The 20,693-nt window shown below is 36.8% G+C and overlaps 2 protein-coding genes across 2 annotated transcripts; one reads left to right on the top strand and one right to left on the bottom strand.

Annotated features, from left to right (window-relative positions):
* The first annotated feature begins 4,661 nt into the window (after window positions 1-4,661).
* Window positions 4,662-10,603, top strand: nucks1b (nuclear casein kinase and cyclin-dependent kinase substrate 1b). The gene is made up of 8 exons (XM_056732265.1): window positions 4,662-5,057; window positions 6,282-6,331; window positions 6,589-6,631; window positions 6,871-6,899; window positions 6,990-7,121; window positions 7,369-7,539; window positions 8,839-8,982; window positions 9,094-10,603. Exons 1-8 carry the CDS (start codon window positions 5,041-5,043, stop codon window positions 9,405-9,407), a joined length of 900 nt encoding a protein of 299 aa, XP_056588243.1. The 5' UTR covers window positions 4,662-5,040; the 3' UTR covers window positions 9,408-10,603.
* A 1,532-nt stretch (window positions 10,604-12,135) lies between these two features.
* mfsd4ab (major facilitator superfamily domain containing 4Ab) lies at window positions 12,136-20,598 on the bottom strand. The gene is made up of 10 exons (XM_056732224.1): window positions 20,259-20,598; window positions 17,395-17,593; window positions 16,850-17,071; window positions 16,619-16,772; window positions 15,126-15,241; window positions 14,883-15,056; window positions 14,582-14,729; window positions 13,339-13,409; window positions 13,154-13,271; window positions 12,136-12,950 (listed from the first exon to the last, which is right to left on the bottom strand). Exons 1-10 carry the CDS (start codon window positions 20,486-20,488, stop codon window positions 12,877-12,879), a joined length of 1,506 nt encoding a protein of 501 aa, XP_056588202.1. The 5' UTR covers window positions 20,489-20,598; the 3' UTR covers window positions 12,136-12,876.
* Between the last annotated feature and the right edge of the window lie 95 nt (window positions 20,599-20,693).

Raw genomic sequence — 20,693 nt, 5'->3', positions numbered from 1 at the left:
ATAAAATAAATTCTACCTATTAAATACATTTACGGGCGGTATTTTTTAAAACATACAAGACTGGTGGTCTCTGAATTGACATTAGCACAGCTACTGCTCAATAAGTAATATTATGCAGTCAGATGCAAAAGCATGCTGGGAACTACAGATCAACTGCCAAGGTAATTAAATAAGTAAACTTAATTTGACCAATTTAAATGGGTTTTTAAATTTAAATGGGTTTAAGATTATAATATTTTGTTGGATTTACTTAATAATTCAATTAAAATTACTCAAACAAAATAGTTAAAATCTTACAGTAAAAAACAATTTAATACATTTTATTCCTATGATCTTTACGTTATTTTAACTCAATTTTTTGGTTAAAAACAGGATGAAATTCTATGAATATTATTTTCATAATTTATTTTTATAAAATCTACGAAGGCACATAATCGTTTTTTTCAGATATATATATCTGATATTGTTTTTTTTAAATAAACGACTAAATAGGAGAAAACTCTCAAATGCATGTTTGCAGTAATTTATTAATTTGGAAGAAGCTTTTATCCAGATTGACTTAGAATTCAATTTATCGGTATTTTTTGTTCTCTAAGATTTAGATCATTACTGTCATGGCCTTTCAAGCACCATGCTCAACCTAAACCAATTGAGCTACAGCAACATTTATTTATTAACATGGGAAAATGGAATAACTTTTTACATTTACTCATTTGGCAGACGCTTTTATCCAAAGCGACTTCAAAGTAGGAGAGCATATTAACATTTTGTCAACAAGCTAAACAGTACAATCAGTTTACAAGGCCGTGCTACTAGGAGGATTAAAGCTGGAGTAAGCAGGGGAGAAATTTACTAAATTCTAGATTCTTTAATAAAAAAGTAATTTAGTGCCGGTTAAATGTGTGTTATCAAAAAATATATCTGTGAATGTGGAATGGCTTAATGTTTTCTAGGTATTACATTGAATACAATATTAATATATAGAATTTTGAAAAAAAACGTTCAGTATTTTAAACTTCAATAATATGTATATAATATATAACCAACGTATATTATCTATATAATTATATTACGTAATATAATACTTCTAATATTAATATGATATTTTGTGTAATGTTAAATATTGCAGCAAGTGCAGGCTTTTACAGTCAGAAAAAGAACTTACTGCCAAACTAACAGGTAACATTTTGTCTTCTTTTTGACATTGAGTCCCTAAAACAATCATTTACATAAGCGATACATCAACACTTCCTATTATCTGTTAACCTCTGACATTCATCGTCCAATGGTTAAAATGTAATGAAAATGGACAGATAGATTACTTTAAATAATTTCATCAAATGTTAGTAGTATTGTGTTCATTGTGCCGCTATCACTGGTAATATAATACTGTATAAAATGTAACAAGCTTGAGGTATCCCAATAACATCATAATACTTTTATAATTGTGAAATAATTATGCAATGAAATATTCTTTCTTTATGTGTAAGTAGTGTATTGCTCTTCTTCTGCAATGGTCATTACATTAATTATATAACTCACAGAACATTGACTTGAAATGTCATTTTTATATGAAGAAATCCTTTCAAGAACATAGTGTCATGATAATGGTAAAAGAACCCAAATGCAGACAGCCAAGGTGCAACACAAACATTTTATTAAACAAAAAAACCCTGATGGGGCAAAAACTAAATTAAACAAGAACTAAAAAGAAACTCTTCTCACAAGGGGGAAGATGTCTTAACTACGAAAAATACAAAGTCCACTTGAAATAGGCAAGACAGGAACAGGGGAACAAGGAAACCTCCACAAGAACTGCAATGAACCTGCACGGGACAGAAAACTATAGGTAACTAGAAAACTACTCACAGGAAGGACAGGATCATGACACATACTCATTAAGGGGGCATTCGTCTATCAAAAACGGACAAATTATATAACCCATACTGAATTTATTTTCTCAGGTGTTTTTTATTCTAGCCTCATTTACAATCATTGCAGAGCTTTGTGGAAGGTACAAATGAGATCTGTGAGTTATTGACACTGAAATCTTTTAGAATGTATTTTTTGATAATTTTATGAAATAGTTATAATTGTTTTGATGATAAATGACTTCAGCTATTGCATTTAAAAAAGGTTTTCAACATGTGGTACTGGATATGTCTCAAATGAATTATAATGAATGTAAAATAAAATTGTCAACTTCTGTTCCTTTCTTAGGCAGATTACACAGATAGTACTTTATGTCAACTACGTTTACATCTTTGTATGACAAAACAGGTAAAATCGAGAATAAAAAAAGCTACACAAGCTTTTAAAAATAATCAATTGTAATGTGGGCTATTTTTATATCAATGAATGATTCTGAAGTGCCTTGTAACAGAAACTTGGATGGGATATAATTAAGGTACTCCTCCCCTTTTTTAAAATAGACAATAGCCTTTAGTGTGCCTCAATCTGATGATGTGCAGAATGATGTCATTAAAATCTGTGATCTGTATTGGCAAGAGTAATAGTTATAGTTCATTATAGTTAATATTTATGTTTTTTTCTAATTTGAACTTTTTTGAAAAGGGCTCTTAACAAAAGTTTGCTTAGGGCCCCCAGATATCTAGGATCGGCACTGGTGTTGCCAAGATCTTTCCTCCATCTATGCTATCTATTCAAGATCGATGCTTGTGCTTATCAGGAGACAACAGGGGGTACTTTTTGGTTGGTGTTGCCAAGATCATTTCAATGCTATCTATTTAAGATGAGACGCACTTTAGATTGAGAGATGTCACCAGCATGTGTTTCATGTATCTCCGACTTTGCAAACCTGAGATTGGAGGAGGGAGTACGTTTTTGGTAGGTGTTACCAACCCCGCCTTTAAAATGCTTTCTTTTCAAAATAGAGGCTTGTGCTTTTCAGGAGAGAGACTGAGAAACAGTTTTATCTCTGACCTAACGAACCTTAGATTGAGGCGGGTATTACGAATGATGTTAGCAACTGACATTTGGGCATCGTTTACTACCATAGATGGAAAATTTGATATTTTAAAGAAGCAAATAACTGTAGGGCACCTTAGACTAGCATTTTAATTTGTCTTACTATGGTAGCCAATGATGTCCCAGAAATGTCAGTTTTTTTTACATTTTTCCAAATAGCTAATCAGCAGAACAAAGACATCTATAGAGGTTTGACACAACAGTATGATATATATTTTATACTGTTTCATTTCAAAGATTCTTTCATGTGTATATTCTTTTTACATTGTTTGTATACTTTGTGTCATATGTATGTCTAGTATATTATTGTATTTTTAGATGTTTAAAACCGTCTGGAGTACATACCAAAGATTTTCTTTCAGTAAAACACAATAAAAGTGATTTAATTTGAAGCTTTGAGGTTTGGGGATTTCAACACCATCTGCTGGTGCGACGGTGTATTTTGCTTCACTACTTTTTCACTTATTTTGTTACACAGACACATTCTAGCTTCCAGATGAACTGTTGATCCCTATTTCATTGCATAAAAAGGTTATGGTTTTAATTTAATCGGTTGTTGTTGTGCTGGTAGATCTATGGTTGAGGGCTGATGACCCAGAAACATGAGAATTACTAAGAAAACATCTTCTATCTTCATTGTGGCTGTCAGCTTAGCTCGTTCTGGAAAGTAAGACTGTGTAACACTGTGTGACACTCTAAATAAGCGAATCTGCTCAATACCAAATAATTACAGAATGTATAACAACCTCACAGTCTCAGCTCATGATATTACACAGTAAGGACAGTATGACTTCTGTACCAACCAATACAAATTTACTGGTTTGGCTTAAGCAATAAACTATATTTTATTTTGGGATAGAGTCTTTTTTGCATTTACATGCTATTCTTCATTAAATTTTTATTCTTCATTTTTACTATATGATTTATTACTATATTAGATCTTTAGCTTCTTCGTTTCCTGTTTTTAAAGTTATGCTTAAATCTCACGGCCTCGATCGATTTTCAATGACTAAAGAAGTGTCTGTTGTCAATGATGTTATCGTTATTATTTATGAATTTTTGTATTATAATTTAATTATTTTAAATTGGTGTTTTTTAAATTGGTATTTAAAAATACCAATTAAATTTTAAATTGGTATGGTGTCAGACCATACCCCTAGCAAAACCACTGAAGCACAAATACACCACCTGACAACCAGTTGTACATCTAAATACAGGCTTTGTATTCCCTATAATAGGTCACTAGTATCTGTACATGCATGACCTTTCTGACCAAATTCAATTCAACTAGTCTGTGTTTGTGCTTTAACACGAATTGCTGTGCAAATAACCTGCAGAAAAATATGAAGGCATCAAACACCTGTTGCATCCAAGCATAGCAAAAAACACGTTATACAACTTTTTTTACCCACCTTCAAAAGAGGATAGCCACCTCTTTACGAGCACCTTTTGTCAAGTGACGTTAACAACCTTTTTTAACTTTATTACGCCTATAACAACGATGAAATAAAACTGCATGTAAATGGCATGTTAATAACAACAACGTCTGACTAACTGGGATTTAAAAATAAAATAATCTAATCTAATCAACAGAATAACCAGTGCTCTCATTAGTAAAAGATTGTTGCCGAGTGTGGTCATCCAATCCTGACTTGCGATCTTGCGTTCTTGAGACTCCCATCCCACTTTTACTCGTAAAAAGATTCCTGGCTGCTCGCAGGCCAGGCGGTAGCTAATGAGTTAGCTACTATATTCGACGACAGGCTTAACCAGGTCAGTCCGGCCTGTAGTCATTTGAACATTTCTCCATTTCATAGCCACGCAGAACAACCGTGCGTGCGAGTAGAGGCTCTAGATCGCACGTATTTGCGCGTCTTTTGTGCAGTTTGCATCGCATCGTGGTAGTTTCTCGTAGCTCCGCGATACATTAAGTGCATTTCGGAAGCGGCAGAAGACACTTGGATTCAGCTGCAAAAGCCAGCCGAACGCAACAAATCCTCCGGATCTCCAAACAAAGGTTGTAGCTTGAAAACCAAAGGTCGAATTTGCAGCATGGCAAGACCTTCTAGGTAAGCGCGTTATATTTGTTTATTTGTTTACAGTAAGTGTATGTTCGCACATGAAGCGAGATGTATTAGTGTCTCCATGTTTGCTAACTGGCTAACCCGCATTTTCTGCTAGCCAGTTCTATTGCAGTTACGTTGTCGCGCCAAAAACACACAAAACCTATCGTAAACACGAAGACTTTAACCTTTAAATAAATGTAACGTTACGTATTTATTTGCGTTAATATAGTGAACGTACGGTTATGAACACCTCGAGACGGACCTGAGCTAACCACAAGCGGCCAGCGTCAAATAAAAAAGCGGGATAGTAGTTTACGATTCAGGGCTAATTAATAATATACAAAACCACCTGCCAGACATCATGAAGGAAACACGATTCCCTTCGTGGTCTGTGCACGACTGATTTTAAACTTGGATTTATCGGTTAACGTATATTATTAAGGTGTTGTTGAAGAGAGAAGTTTCACGTGTTGTCCATACGGCGCACAGCGCGAAAACTCCCCCAGCGCAATGCGCGCCATTACTTTACACTTACGACGTGAGTCATTTCTGGAAACTTGTGCTCGTGATTAATGGACTTTTAAATCCGCTTTATAATCAGGAAGTAAGAAAAAGGTTTGGTATCCAAAACGTTTACATTTGATGTTAAATACTCTGCATTTTAATTTCAGTCTTTCTGGATTCAACCCAAAACCTCAAACCATGTTGAGCAATAGCCTATTTATAAAAAGGGATTCGTTACGTGTAATTTATGGATTGAAGAGACTGGGTGTGAATATAATCTGACCTGCAGGGCCTGGAGTTCAATGCCCTGTCTGCTGGCTGACTCCAGATCAGTTCCTCCACACTGCTGTTGGCATGGCAATGAACCGCTCCAACATGGCACCTATGTCTCCTCCTCTGCCCCCTGTACCAACCACAGCAACACAACATAAGAGTGATGACAACTCTGTTGCCACAGGAAGAATAAATAGATAGAAATACAAAAAATACATCTGCTGATATTTAAAACTGATTTTACTTTTGAATTCAGAAGATTGTTTGGTTTTCATATTTATCATGTAATAGACAAAACAGGATATTTTAAAACCAGTATTCTCTATTATGATGCGTTTAAGGCCTGCCTAATTGAGCTGTAGTTACATCAGCGTAAATCATGTCATAACTGATTTATAGATGCATTTTGAATGCGTTTACTAATGGGCAATGTATGTTCAATGTGTACAGGAATAAAAGGGTTGTCGACTACGCCCAGTTCCAAGAGTCGGATGATGCAGGTGAGATCTCGTAATGAAAACATCCACATTTTATTCCTTCGAAATGACATTAAACTGGAGCTCAGTTGATAAAGCAGTATGTGAACGGTGTAGAGATCATGGGTTTGATTCCAGGGAGCACCTATACTGATAGAAAATGTGCCTTAAATGCACTGCAAGTCACTTTGTATGAAAGCATATACTAAATACATATGATACTAAGTTGTATGTGCTGGGAAAATGTGACTCATGATTTTAATTGGAATTGTTTTACGCAGATGAGGACTACGGAAGAGAAACCGAGAAACCTGAGAAACGCAGGTAACCCTTTCTGAATTAATGTAATATTATTAGATGGTAACATCGTAAAATGTTCATAAAATCGTATTGACTCTGTATACGTCATGAGTTAAAGGGATATTTCAGTTTGAACACTACTGTCATGTTCCTATGGGTTTCGTTTGGAACATTAATGAACTTGCGTAGGTTTTGCATTTAATGTACTAAATAGATAACGGCCTGTTATTTTATTTCATAATCCTCTACCTTTTCCTATATAGTGACGATTCTCGAGTCAAGGACCACAAGAGTAAGTCAGGTTAATTTTTGGCATTATTCCACCTTTATATGTTTATTGTTGAATATTCTGTAAAAAAGCTTTTCCATTGTCATATTCCAGAAGACTTAAGTGACGATGACAATGACTATGGAGAGGATGAGGAAGATGACGATGATGCTGGTGACAGTGATTTTGATGCTAAAGAGGCCAGCAGGGGGAGGCAGGTGACAACTAAACGGAAAAGGCCAGCAGGTACTACCAATATAATCACTACATGTCTGCTTCATTACACACTAGCTTGCTTTTATTGACTTTTTAAGCACATTTTTGTTTGTTCATACGACATATGAAAATGTCATATGTTTTATAAAAAAGTCAAAAAGTCTTGCCATTCTTTTTTTGCATTGTTTTTTGTTTTTACATGTGTGTGTTTTTGATCAATGCTAATGCGCACACACACCTTCAGCTTGTGGTAACCCTGCATGTCTTTGACACACAGATGATAGTGATGATGACGTAAAGGTTGTGAAGAAGAAGGGCCGGCAGGTGCGTCAGGCCGCCACTAAAGCTGCATCCAAACAGAGGGAGATTCTTCTCGGTGATGGAGGAAGTGAGGATGAGGAGGGGAAGGAAGAGGAGGAGGAAGATGAAAGTGATGCTTACACTGGAGGTACAGCCGTTATGATATCACAAAGGGAAAATAAAGCATTGCCTATGAAGTGTGTTAATGTGTTCTAGGGCTGGGACAAGATTTACACTCATTCTACGCATCAAAATCGATTCTGAAACCCTGTGTTTTATGCACAGCTCTTCTGTGAACTACAACTTGATCAGTAGGAAGTACTGCTCGATCTAAAATCACTACGACATCGAGTTGTTAATAACGTGTATTTGAAAAAGCGACACCTCAACCATCATCATTATACATATACTTTAGTATCATGACAAAACGTGAAAAGGTTTGAGGAACAGCGATAGAATATCACCATTGGCATTTCCTGGAACTGTGTGTGTGTGTGTGTAAATCGTTCTTCTGTCCCATATTCAGAGTTTCTGTGTGAGAGCGCCCTCTGGCTTTCGGATGCTTCGGCATTTAACCGTGGTTCAATGAGGAAACAGCACATGAATTGCAGGATATATCGGCCCTAATGTGGGCCCTAATGTGTTAGAAGTTATAACCTTTTATTATATTTAATAAGGCTGTTGTTTTAATGCATTAACTTAGTATTCTTGTGTTTTTTATTTAATTTACACATTTAATTGTGCACTCCTCCTGAAGTTCAGAGCAGGCTGACTGGGTTCTCGACACGTTTTTAAAAGTTTGATTTTTAACTTGTTGGTGTTGAACAAGTTCGTATGGTGAAAGAGGTTGAAAAATGGACTTCAAAGACAACAGTTTGACTTTTGTGCTTAAACCAACAATTAAAAATTAGCACAGGCAGAATGCATGAACACGTACCGGGTGAAAACCCTTAAAGGGAGGGTTCACCCAAAAACGAAAATTCTGTCATCATTTACTGACCCTCAGGTTGTTCCAAAACTATTTAAATGTATTCGCTTGGTTAAACACATGGGAAGATATCTGGAAGAATTTAAGTAACCAAACAGATCTCTTCCTTCATTTATTGGCGCAGTAGGAAAAATAAATACTATGGAGGTCAATGGGGAATGAGATCTGTTTGGTAACTGAAAATCTTCCAAATATCTTCTTTTGTGTAGCAGAACAAAGAAATGTATGCTCAAGAATCTGAGGGTAAATGATGACAGAATTTTCATTTTTTGGGTGAACTATCCCTTTAAGTCTATCTCAGATTGACCAACTCGCTTGCAAAACGTAATGCTACATTGATACAGAAACAAAAGCAATATATTGACTTCTAAATATTCAGTGGTTTACTAATATGTAGTTATTTCTGACAAATTTTTATTAATTTGATCCTAAAGCAATATTTTGCTTTTCTGCCTATAGAGGACTCAGGCAGCGATGAGGACTTCATGGTGGAGGATGACGATGATGACAGCGACTACGGGCGACCCAAACGAAAGATCGCTAAAGTCAGCAGGAGAAGCAAAGAATTAAAGAAGTCACCTAAACCCAAGATAAGGGCTTCAGGTACCCAGAATCTCACCATCAGATCATGAAAGAAAACACAACTATTGCCCTTCATACTTTTATTTCAATAATAACCATGTGTCAACCTCAACTGGTTTCCTTTATTCCCAGCAACCCGAGGGCCTAAGAAGAAGAGAGGAAAACGGCAGACGAAGGGGCGGAGAGTTGTGAAGAAGGCTTCACCTAAAGATGAAGAAGAGGAAGACGACGAAGATATCGAGAGCAACAAAGAGGAGGAAGAAGATGGGGGCAAAGAGGAAAAGAGGAAAGAATCTCCCGCCCCCAAGAAGACGCTGGACGACGATAGTGGCGGAGAAGGGGAGGAAAACAATGACAACGGAGAAAAGGAAGAGAAGGAAAATGAGAACGAAAAAGAGGAAAAGGACGATGTTTCTGAGGAAGAGGCTCCGTCAGGTGAAGACTGAGGTCTTACCTGATGGTGAATTTGTCTATCTTTCTGTTTTTCTGAACAAGGAGCAGTAGAATTTATTTCTCATAATACTCGAAGAGTGTTTTGGATGTTTGTTAATGTCTCAGCGTGTAAATACCATATCTCAAAGGAATCTGTAAAGTATCTTCAGACCGATCCTAGAAACGGATGATTTGGCCTAATCCCAAACATGGGATTTTCTTCACTCTAAATGCGGTATTTCATATGAATATTTATCGATGTTTCAATTATAGCTTTGCAATCTTTTTGCTAAAATCATTTTGTTACAGTTGTCCTTCAGTGTATAACAAAGAAGGAAGGTTGTGGAATTGGCCCCCAAAACAATATACAGATAATACTGTAGGCTTTCTATGCTTCATGATAAAGGGCACCTTACATTTTTAAGATTGCATTTGAGAGAATCCCCCCCTCCCAAAAAAACCTTTGAATTGGTTTAATGCACATGATCTCATCCCTTCCACCACGTTAACAGGTAAATAACAGGCAAAATTATAGTGCACATATGCTTGTTGTCATGACCTGCACTGGATACTCGTGGCGCGATTTCCTCCAGTCCGTCTACATGGCTTCATACTGTAAATTGGCTAGCTGTAGTATGCTACTTTCTCCCACTTTTCGTTCAGTCAATTCTTGATTCAGTCTAGTAAAACTGCTTTTTCCCGTCTAAGCATTTGAACTAAAATGACTTTTCTATGGTTGTATTGAACCTCTTTCATGGGTGGAATGGTTTCATGTACATGGTGCGTCATGTTCAGGCGAAGGACGGCAGTGGGCGGAGTCTCAGCCAAATGGGCGGGACTCTGTCTTTGTCAACGATGTAATCTTTGAGAGTGAGTGATATGTCTGAAGTGAGCTAGTGGAAACCTTATTATTGACCTCTGTGATGCTTCATGTGTGCTTTTTTAAGAATATTTTGATGCTTATAGATGCCTTTTTAAATGAGCGGTCTCTTTAGCCATTAGAATGGTAAAATGACCTTAATCGAGCGCACACCATTCATAGCTGTCTCTGCTTCATTTCACTATTTTTATCGCTTGTATCGCCATCCTAATCTGTAGCCTTTCGATCTATATCATAATTTATCCAAAATAAATGTTTGTTTTAATTACACTATTCTGATTTTTGTAAAATTTGTTTTACAAGGAAAAAATAAAATGTATCTTTAAAGAATTTGAGTAGTTGGTGTGCTGTTATTCAGTTTGTTTATAAAGCATTGAAATAGTTTACCGTAAAAAAATTATTCTGTCACCATTTTCTGATCCTTTTGTCTTTAGTTTGTAACCGGACAGCGAGGGTACCCATTGGCTTGCATTGGTTTTGTGTCAAAATATAAAAAGCTCACCTTAGTAAGAACAACTTGTGTTTTCAGTCAGGATTTCGCTCCAAGCATAGTACAGAAACTGCCTTGGTGAGAGTAACTAATGATCTGTTATTGGCTGCTGATGATATCTATTCTTGTTTTGTTTGATTTAAGGTCAGCCTTTGATACCATTTCACACTCTATGTTGCTGAACACTACTATTGGTATCTCTGGTATTCCTCTCGCCTGGTTCACTTCTTATCTCTCTAACCATACACAGTTCATACAACTGAAACGTTTCCATTCCCAACCCTCTTCAGTTAACTGGCGTTCCTCAAGGATCTGTCCTAGGGCTTTTATATTGTTTCTGATCTATCTTCTCCCACTTGGTAATATATTTTCCAAATTTGGTATTAAATTTGACTGTTATGCTGATGACACACAACTTTATGTATCGACTAAACCTGACTCCATTCTTCCACCTATCTTTCTCACTAACTGTCTACATGAAATTAAAACAAGGTTTTCTGCTAATTAGGATTAGGAACTTGAGGGTCATATTTGACAGTACTCCATCATTTGAAGCTCACATTAATAGTATAACTCGGTCTTGTTCATCTTCGTAATATTGCTCGCTTTCGTTCATCTCTTACCCCACATAGTACTGCCATTCTTGTCCACTAACTTGTAATTTCTCGCATTGACTACTGTAATTCTCTTATTTGGTTTACCACATAAGCTTCTCCATAAACTTCAGCTGATTCAGAATTCCGCTGCTCGTATCATAACCAGGACTCATCTATACAACACATCACCCCATCACTTCAACAGGTTCATTGGCTTCCTATCAAATCTCGCATTGAATTAAAAATCTTCTTCTCACTTATAAAAGTCTCCATAACCTCGCTCCACTTTGCCTCTCAGATCTGATTCGGCACTAAATTCCTTCTCAAACTCTCCGCTCTTCTTCACTGGGTCTCCTCTATACACCTACGGCCCGTTTAACCACCATGGGTCTCAGAGCCTTTAGTCGGGCTCCTCCTCTCCTTTGGAATTCTCTCCCTGCTAACATCCGTAATTTAGACTCTTTACCTCAATTTAAAGCTAAACACAAAACTTACTCATTCAGAATATTTTATCCTACATGATTACTGTCTGCACTTTATTATAATTTTTTCTCCCCTGTGTTTTATTGATATTTTTATTGACTTCTTTATTACTTCTGATGCACAGTGACTGAGTGGTTTGAAAGACGCCTTAAATAAATATTATTATCAATGTATCCTTTCGTTGGTGTAATGGAAATTACGTGATCTTCAAGTATTTTTCCAGATTATGGACTGTTTTTTATTATGTAAAGGATTTTTTTTCTTCAAAAAATCACACTATGCAGTCAAAGGAATTTAAGATGTACACATTTATTATAATAATAAATGTAGTCTGTTATACTTGTATGGAAATAACATGGTGATCTTTTTGGGATTATAAAGGATAAAGTTTAAATAAATCTTTTTAGAATAGGTGAAGTATGCTATACTAAATACATATATTACAAAGTGTTGAAGTATATATAAAGCACCATGTGATTTGTCCTCAGTAATTGATGATCAAGAGTTACAAGTTTTTCTTTAGTAAAGTGTCTTTTTTAAATTTGTGAATGGTGTAGATCACATTAACCCGACCTTCTAGTTTATGAAACTCATTATGTTTACAAAATGAACACTTGTATTGAGCAAGAGATGTTCTAGGAACTTCTATGAATTCCCTTAGGTTGGTGAAAGATTAATTGAGACGTTTGGAGATGAATCTGTTGTTTAATTTGGTGAATGATTCTCTGTGTTGATGGGTGAAGTACAAAACAAGTTTATTTATATTTAATTTCTGTGTTCAAAACTCCATCCCTCAATTACTTACTGAGAATCTGTAAAACAAATAAAAACACCAGATAATAGCAAACCTAACAGAGAGGCACAATACCTTATTGCCCCATAATGTATGTTTTTCACGTTGTTACATGAACATGATAACAAAACCACAAGGGCACCCTTAATGTTTACAGTGGAGGGGTGCAGTGTTTCCAGCAGGTTGTGACCCACGGAGGGTCTCATCTGGAGTCACATTTGAGTTGTGTTATAAGAATTTTCTATCCTGCTTTCTCTGGAGTAGGTAGAGTGAATGGTGGTGGGTCTTCAACCATACCGGCTTTTTTAGATGGTCCTGGAAGATGAACATATTAAATCATATAAATATTGTATTTTCATCCTGTTGTATGTAGTGCCATGGCACAGAGTCTTGCATGTAAGAAATTCACCGCCAGTACACTTGTGTATGCGTAACAAAGAGATTTGATTCGATAACGTAGCCTAGTTAGGGTGAAAGTATTTCTGTCGGTTTAAGTATTGTGCAATCTAAGGTTTTACCTGCGAGTTTTCTGTGGATGTGGTTACATAAAACCAAGAACAAGAGGAAGATGAAGGCAAGACAGCCGAGAAGCATGCCACACACCAGGAAACTGTAACTTCCTTTAGCCTGAATCACCTGGAAAACATTTACTTGCTCAGAAAAAATTCTCAGGTTTTCAAAAAGTAACATACAAAGTACTTACAGATCCAACCAACACCTGCATAGACATCTCACCCATTTGAGCAGTGGCCACCAAGACTGAAGTTGCACATCCTGAAAAGTGCAGAAACAGAAATTTTATGTTTGTTGATGTGTGTGTGTGCTGGGACCAACGGTGGCCCCAAAAGGATTGTAAAACCGACTTTGTCCAATACAAACTCCTCCCGAAAAAATATTGATAAAATTAATAATTGTCTAAAACACATTCTAGCCAATTTGTGCTATTAGGACAACAGCTCAACACACATAACTACAAAACTGTGTTAGATTTAGGAGTAGGGGATATAGCAAATAGTCTTAACTGTGTGAAAACAATAAACATCAGTTGGAAGTCTTTACAAAAATAGAAAAACAAACTTGAGTGTATGCACAGTGTGGACAAAAAACCCCAGAGTATACAGGGCAGCACATAAGTGTTTAAAGCTAACTTGAAGTGAAGACATTTAAAGTGATCCTCAATACTTGAAATCTCTGGAAGTCATGTCAAATCAAATTATGTCAACAGGCTTTTGTGAGAATAAGAGAATATCACTTTCTTAGAGGGCAAATAGCACTTTCTTAGTATGAAAATATGAACCGACTAATTAAACCCAAGTTGTGTGTGTGTGTGTTTTATACGTAGGGACTATGTCAAACATGTCCCTGCTGACCAGCAGTCCCCACAAATTTTCTTGTGAACATATCAAATGAGGCTTAGTTAAAAAAAGAAAAATGCAAAAAGGTTTGTGTGAGGATTTGATTTTGGGGAATACACCGTTTGTACAAAATTAAAATCATTGTGCCTTTGAAAATTCCCCACAATGTGTGTGTGTGTGTGTGTGTGTGGTGGGGGGCTAAATGTACCCACAAAGTAATTTTCGACCTTGTGGGACATTTTGTGGTACCCATAAGAAAAACATCTTATGAATGTAAATTATGTTTGTTTGAAAAGATGTCTAATAAATTAAAATAGTAAAAACTAAAAACAAGATATTTTTTAATAGTCTGGCGATTATTTTTATAATGAATATTTTTTTTCCAGTTAATGTCAAGCTCTACACTATTTTTACATTTATGTGAGTGGGACGAGGACCTTGGAATATTGTTGAATACAATGGGGGGCCTTTGTGTCAAAAAGGCAGAAAACCCCGGGGAAAGGGGATACAATATACAGTTTGTACAGAATAAAAAGCATTGGTCTATGAAAAGTTATCATAAAACATGGAAACCATGTGTATGCTATTTACCCGTATAGTTCAGGATGTCTTCAGTATAAGCCAGTAAGCAGGGAAAAACGCTGCTGAGGAAAAGCCCAAGCAAGCTTGTCCCCACAAACAGAAACAAACTGTTTGTGTAGAAGACCAACAATAGCAGCGATATAACAATCACACCAGCCTGCCCAAGAGAGAGAGAGAGAGAGAGAGAGAGAGAGAGAGAGAGAGAGAGAGAGATCTGACAATTACAAACCAGTCCATTATATCTAGGTTCATGTGGTAATTTGATGGATACAAGAGGGTTCATTTCACAGACTTTTCGCAGGTTCATTACCAGGTTGACGATGAGCAGGTAGACGGGTCTTAAGCGGTATGACAGGGGGATTGACACCAGGCGTCCTGCAGTGATCGCTGCCCAGAAGACACAGTTGAGATATGCCGCCATTTTTGCATGCAGTGACATGGGAGGCGAAACAGCATATGTATAAACAAAACCAGCGTAGACCCCCTAAAGAAGAGATTCAAAGATCAAAAGGTAATAAAATCTACATATTAACAAATATTGTTATGTATTTACCATAATGCCTTCTGACATAAACAGGACAATCCCACCCAAGATATGGATGCCAAGAAATGTGACAGGTAACCTGCTCAGATTACCATTCATACAGCAGCTGAAGAGATTTCCATGTCCTGGAAAATATGATTTCATTGGAATTTTAGTATCACAAAAACGTTAATACCACAAATACTGCAGATCAAAAAATGTTAATTTTGAAGAATTTTGGTGCCCCAACAACACTGGATGTCCAGTATATGTATAATAGTGGTGGGCCGTTAACGGCGTTAACGCAGTGAGACTTTTATCGCGCGATAAAAAAAATGTCGCCGTTAATCTATTCTCAGAGTTGGGTTGGCAGCTGGGTCTATACTACGCAAGCTATGATGACTTTCACCTTGATATTTTAGCGCGGATGTATACCAGCTTAACTGCACTGTATGGGGCGAGAACGAGATTTTTCAACTCGCGTGATTCGCGTCATTCGCGGAAGCAGAAGCCGCCTCATCATCTCATAACCAGGGCTTCATTCGCGCGATTCGCGCAGCAAGTAGGTCTATTGGCTCTTTTCATTAACATATAAATCACTCGCGCTTGACACGCCATTCGCGTTTGGTCTGAACACAACATAACGTTACTGTGAAATTACCGCATCAAACGTGACGTGCTAACATGGATGCAGCTATGAAGCCGCCGGGTTTGCTTCAGGGAATATTTATTTTTAAGAAGCTTCCCAATGGAAACATCGACAAGACTAAGGTTGTTTGCACCTTGTGCAATGCGGAATTGGTTTAAAAAAAAATAAACTTTCTCTCAACAGGTAGTGGTCTAGCTTTAGTTGAAACCAGTAACTTTGTATTGAGATCTAATGTATTATGGCTCCTGTATGACATATCGCTTGTTGCTCCCTCACTCTTTGTAAGTCGCTTTGGATAAAAGCGTCTGCTAAATGACTAAATGTAAATGTACTGTAGGAGCTCTTCCAGTCTCAAGTACCACCTAAACACAAATCATCCCTTAGCTAATGCGGAAGTAAACACAAGTTCATCTTATTGAACATAATTTAATTTTCATCACCAATTATCATAGTAGAACTGCTTTCTCAAGCAGTTTGTGATGCATTTTGGAAACAGGAGATGAGCCCCTGGTCTAATGCGCCACCTGGCTTGAGAAACCCGTTCTCAAAGACTTACTTTTAGTCATTATTTGGGTAGCACACATATTCTGAATGCCTTCGGCAGAATTCAAATGAGCCATTTTAATCTAGATTAATCTAGATTAATTCCAAAATTAATCTAGATTAATCTAGATTAATTCCAAAATTAATCTAGATTAATCTAGATTAAAAAAAATAATCTATGCCCACCACTAATGTATACTGAAACATTTCTCAAAATATCTTCTTTTGTGTTTCACAGAAGAAAAAGGTTCTAAGGGTAAATATATAATGACAGAATTTTTATTTTTGTGTGAAATTATGATCACATGACCAGTTTGAGCAGCACGAATACCTTCAGTTACTGGTTCATGCATCTCTTTGGTGCCTGATGCCTGGGTCTCCATTTCCAATTCGTCTTTGTCCAGCAGCCGCGGAGGGCTGTTTGGACAGCAGGGAAGCAGCTTCTCTCTGTACATCAGCACGAGAACCGCAATCGGCACAGGCAACTAGAAGAAAACAAGTGGAATTGATCTCACAAACATCAAGCACCTTTAAGACACACAAGTGCTGTGCACAATCTTACATTTATGAGAGCCATGATCCAGAAGGCATACGACACGCTGGGTTTCTCCTGAACTGGCAGAGAGTGTGGGGAAGTATCGTGGATTACTGGCGCTAACCTGAAGTGGTGGAGTAACACTGAGGCGTTTTCGGTGCTGTTTGCACCCAGGCAGTGTTCAGAGATGAACGGATCTGCAATCAGGGGACTTATCAAAGCACCAAGCCCAATGAAGAAGTGCAGTACCTGCATTCAGAGTCAAAACAGACATCAAATGTGAAGAACACGATTCGGAAAAATAAAAATAAATATTTTTATGGTAAATATTTTTTTGTTTATAAAATGTGGTCCTCTACTGAAAATCAACATTTTGCCATGGGCATTTGAATATATGCATCAGTTTTTAACACAATACATACTATTTTTTACATGATTGGATGATTTTGCTGTAATTGGCAGAGTCAAGTGTGATTGATATGCAATGACAAAATCATTTTGTTAATTTGACTTTCTTATCACAGCATTGCTTTTATGTCCACTATCTCACTATGTTATGTGGTGTTTCTCACCTGCAAGAACATGGCAGAGTCTTTCTTATAAATGGACACCAGCTGGATGTTTGCAATAGTATCAATGAAACCCATAGCCAGACCTGACACTGCCATAGCAACTGCCAGCAACAGCACATTATAGCAAAATGGAATGATGGCAAAAACCACGGAGATGATGAAGGTGGAGAGGAAGAGGGTGGTTAGGGCACTCAACAACCTGAAGAAGAGAAAAAGAGCTTGTGTGAGAAATATTATGATTTTATCCGTTATTTCTCATTTCAAAGAAAAAAGCTTTTTGAATCATTTGATTTTTAGAAGTTGGGTGATTTTAAATGAAAGTGTAGCTTTCACAAATCTTTTACTTGATCTTTGTCAGTTATGGAAGCTTAATGTGTTTGAATCATCACCAAACTCTCTTTTTAATTTATTTATGTACTTTCATAAAACATTTAAATTCATGAAATAACCTGCAAACTACAGAATTGAACTGAAGATCAAGCTGGAGTTTAAGAAGAATGCTGAAATAATTATTTGAGGTGCAATGAAATTTGTCTCCCTTGGAGATCTGGACTATCCAACTTCTGATTGGTTCATTAATTAATCTAAAACTCACCTCCACAATTTATCCTAATCCTTACCACAGAATTGAGATACAGAGGTCCGTTTTCAATATGACACCGTTGAGATTATTGCAAACCACAGATCAACACTTAAAACTGAATTTACTGAACTGAACACTTAAGACTTAAAAGAACAACAGAGCTACAGCATGCAACTTTTTCAATCATTTAAAATTTAATTAATTTCTTATTCAAATACTACAAAAGCACTATAAAGCAAACAGATTTGATGTAGTGTACATTACAGAAGGGCTCAAGTACGGAATTAAACTCGATCTTAAGGCAATAAATGGTTAGTGAAAAGTTTAATGTTAAGAAAAGGAAATATTAAGTGATGAAAAAACTCCTTCCACAATAATATTTGAAACATTATTTATTCTGGAAACTCACAAAAGAGAATAATTTACTGAAATGATTGTGTTATGTGTTATAAGAACATAGGGATAAAAACATTTCTCAGTATACTCTTAATAATAAAGATGCTACATGATGTCATAGAAGAACCATTTTTTTTGCTGTCGCTCTTAAAAATAAAGATGCTTAAAAGGTTCTTCACAGCAATAACATAGAAGAACCATTTTTGTTTCCAAAAGGACCATTAAGCCAAAGGTTCTTGAAAGGCGGCATTAATTAAAATCACAATTTTAACCCGAGCTTTTGTTATATAAGAGGGAATGATATTCACGCGAACATCCTGTAAGTGTCAGTACTGAAAACGCCCTTGTTACTGAGATTACATCTGTTATTGACACCAGGCCCAGTTAACGCCAGGTTCTGGAATACACCTGTCTATGACGACATTTATAGGTTGAACATCGCCTCCACAGAAAGAATATCAACGACTTCTTCTCTAGCCCCACCCACTGGTTCACGCATGACAATTCTGAAGTAACACAAGTGGTGCAAAACCAGATAGATCGAGCTAGAAATAAACAAACATGCCATTAAAGATAGCTAAATAATGTGCCATCCCTGGTTGTGGAAGAATACAGCCGCTGCATAACCTTCCTTCGGATTCTGATATAAGAAATGCGGGGTTCAAGTTTATTTTTAAAGACTTTCCAGCTCATGTGGGAAAAAAATTGGAGCGTTTGTTGGTTTAATTTCTCAGAGGATTCCTACCTGAACAAGGCACAGGTTGACACTGAATTTGTAAAGAGTTTAAAATGAAAAAGCAGTGCTGTGCCGTCAATATTGGATACGATAGGAATGGCGCAGCAATCTGATGTGAGTAAAACATTTTTGAATTATGCGTCACAATACTGATGTGGGGAGGCCATTTATAAATCACAGGAGGTCTCCAGATAATACTGGTGCAGTGCAAAAACTGTGAATGGTGCTAATGTGTAACCAAACGTTACTTCTCTAACCAAATTGACAGAAGGCTTCAACTACATAAACTCCTATCCAATCAAAGCAGTTTACTTCCAAGTGTCTTCAATGCGGCACACCCATTAAAACCGAGCGTTTGCAGAGCTGGCCTAAAAACCTGGATAGAAAGTAACATATTACTTATTGATTTGGATGTTTTTGGATGTAAAAACCATGCAAACGTCATAAGTAGACCTCATATAACAATATAAAACAATAAACAAGCCCAGTTCATCAGACCTTTAAACAACCACTTCTTCTTACTTTTTATAATCTAACGAACCTTTTTCACCACAAAGAACTTTTTTTTAAACAGAAAGGTTCTTCAGAGGTTAAAGGTTCTCTGTGGAACTTAAAAACTAAAAGTGTTCTTCTACGGCATCAAAGAACCTTTTGAAGCACCTTTTTTAGGAGTGTATGGTGCCACACAGAACCTTTAACATCGAATGAACCTTTCTGTTTCACAAAAGTTTCTTTATAGTGGAAAACATTTCTTTAGACTATGAAAAGGTAAGAAAGAAACAGTTCTTTTAAACTGAAAGGTTGGAACCGAGGAACCAAAAGTGGTTCTTATTGCGGTGAAGAGCCTTTTGTAGCACCTTCATATTCTGCAAGGTGTGGAAGTCATTTTCTGGCCTGTCCAATGCTCTGTAACAGCATAAACGGGAAACCAACATCTGACAATATACTGTATGACCAATACTGTCAAAACATTTGAACAAAGCAGAAGTGCAGAAACACCCCAGACACTATATTTGTATTGTGACCGATATGTACTAAAAATCTAACACTAAATGACACACTGTGTATCCTGATCAGAGTATTACAGTAGAAGAGTGTTTATGTCGAACACCTCAGTGACAGGGGTACTGAAATCCTTGTATGACTCACGTTTTTCTGAAAACTCCTCCAACTGAGGTCCCGACGAGCAAGCAAAACTGCTGGGAGAAGAACACCCAGGTGATCTCCTGTAATGTGGAGCCGGTTTGACATTTCAGATCTAGGATAGTTGGCCCCAAGAAGGCGATGCTTAGTCCAAAACTGAAGAAGACGCTCCAGTATGTCAGTGTATGTTGACAGTTCCTTTTGAAAAGTGTTAATATACGCTCCTCAATTAACATAGCGTGAAGATCTCCAAACTATCCCTCTTCCTGTATTTTTGACTCCTGGTTCCTGGATGCTTCTTTTAGCGTTTCTAGGTTGCTTGGTTAGATGACAGTGTAGATCAAAGAATGGGTGACCATGTCCTGCATTTATATTCCTTTACTCCTCCCAGTTCATGAACCTTTGTGCGAAAATCTGAAGTTAATGCCTAAAAATCAACAT

This window comes from Triplophysa dalaica, chromosome 20 (genome assembly GCF_015846415.1).
Source record: "Triplophysa dalaica isolate WHDGS20190420 chromosome 20, ASM1584641v1, whole genome shotgun sequence".
NCBI lineage: Eukaryota > Metazoa > Chordata > Actinopteri > Cypriniformes > Nemacheilidae > Triplophysa > Triplophysa dalaica.
This window is presented reverse-complemented; position numbering and strand designations above follow the sequence as displayed.

What these genes read in the sequence shown, in the direction of transcription:
- mfsd4ab (XM_056732224.1), bottom strand. Translation starts at nt 20,488, where the DNA reads ATGTTAATTGAGGAGCGTATATTAACACTTTTCAAAAGGAACTGTCAA. An exon ending in GCATGAACCAGTAACTGAAG is followed by an intron (nt 15,242 to 16,618) that starts GTATTCGTGCTG and finishes CATATTTTCCAG; the next exon opens with GACATGGAAATCTCTTCAGC. An exon ending in AGACATCCTGAACTATACGG is followed by an intron (nt 13,410 to 14,581) that starts GTAAATAGCATA and finishes TGCACTTTTCAG; the next exon opens with GATGTGCAACTTCAGTCTTG.
- nucks1b (XM_056732265.1), top strand. An exon ending in TCGAGTCAAGGACCACAAGA is followed by an intron (nt 6,900 to 6,989) that starts GTAAGTCAGGTT and finishes GTCATATTCCAG; the next exon opens with AAGACTTAAGTGACGATGAC. An exon ending in ACCCAAGATAAGGGCTTCAG is followed by an intron (nt 8,983 to 9,093) that starts GTACCCAGAATC and finishes CTTTATTCCCAG; the next exon opens with CAACCCGAGGGCCTAAGAAG.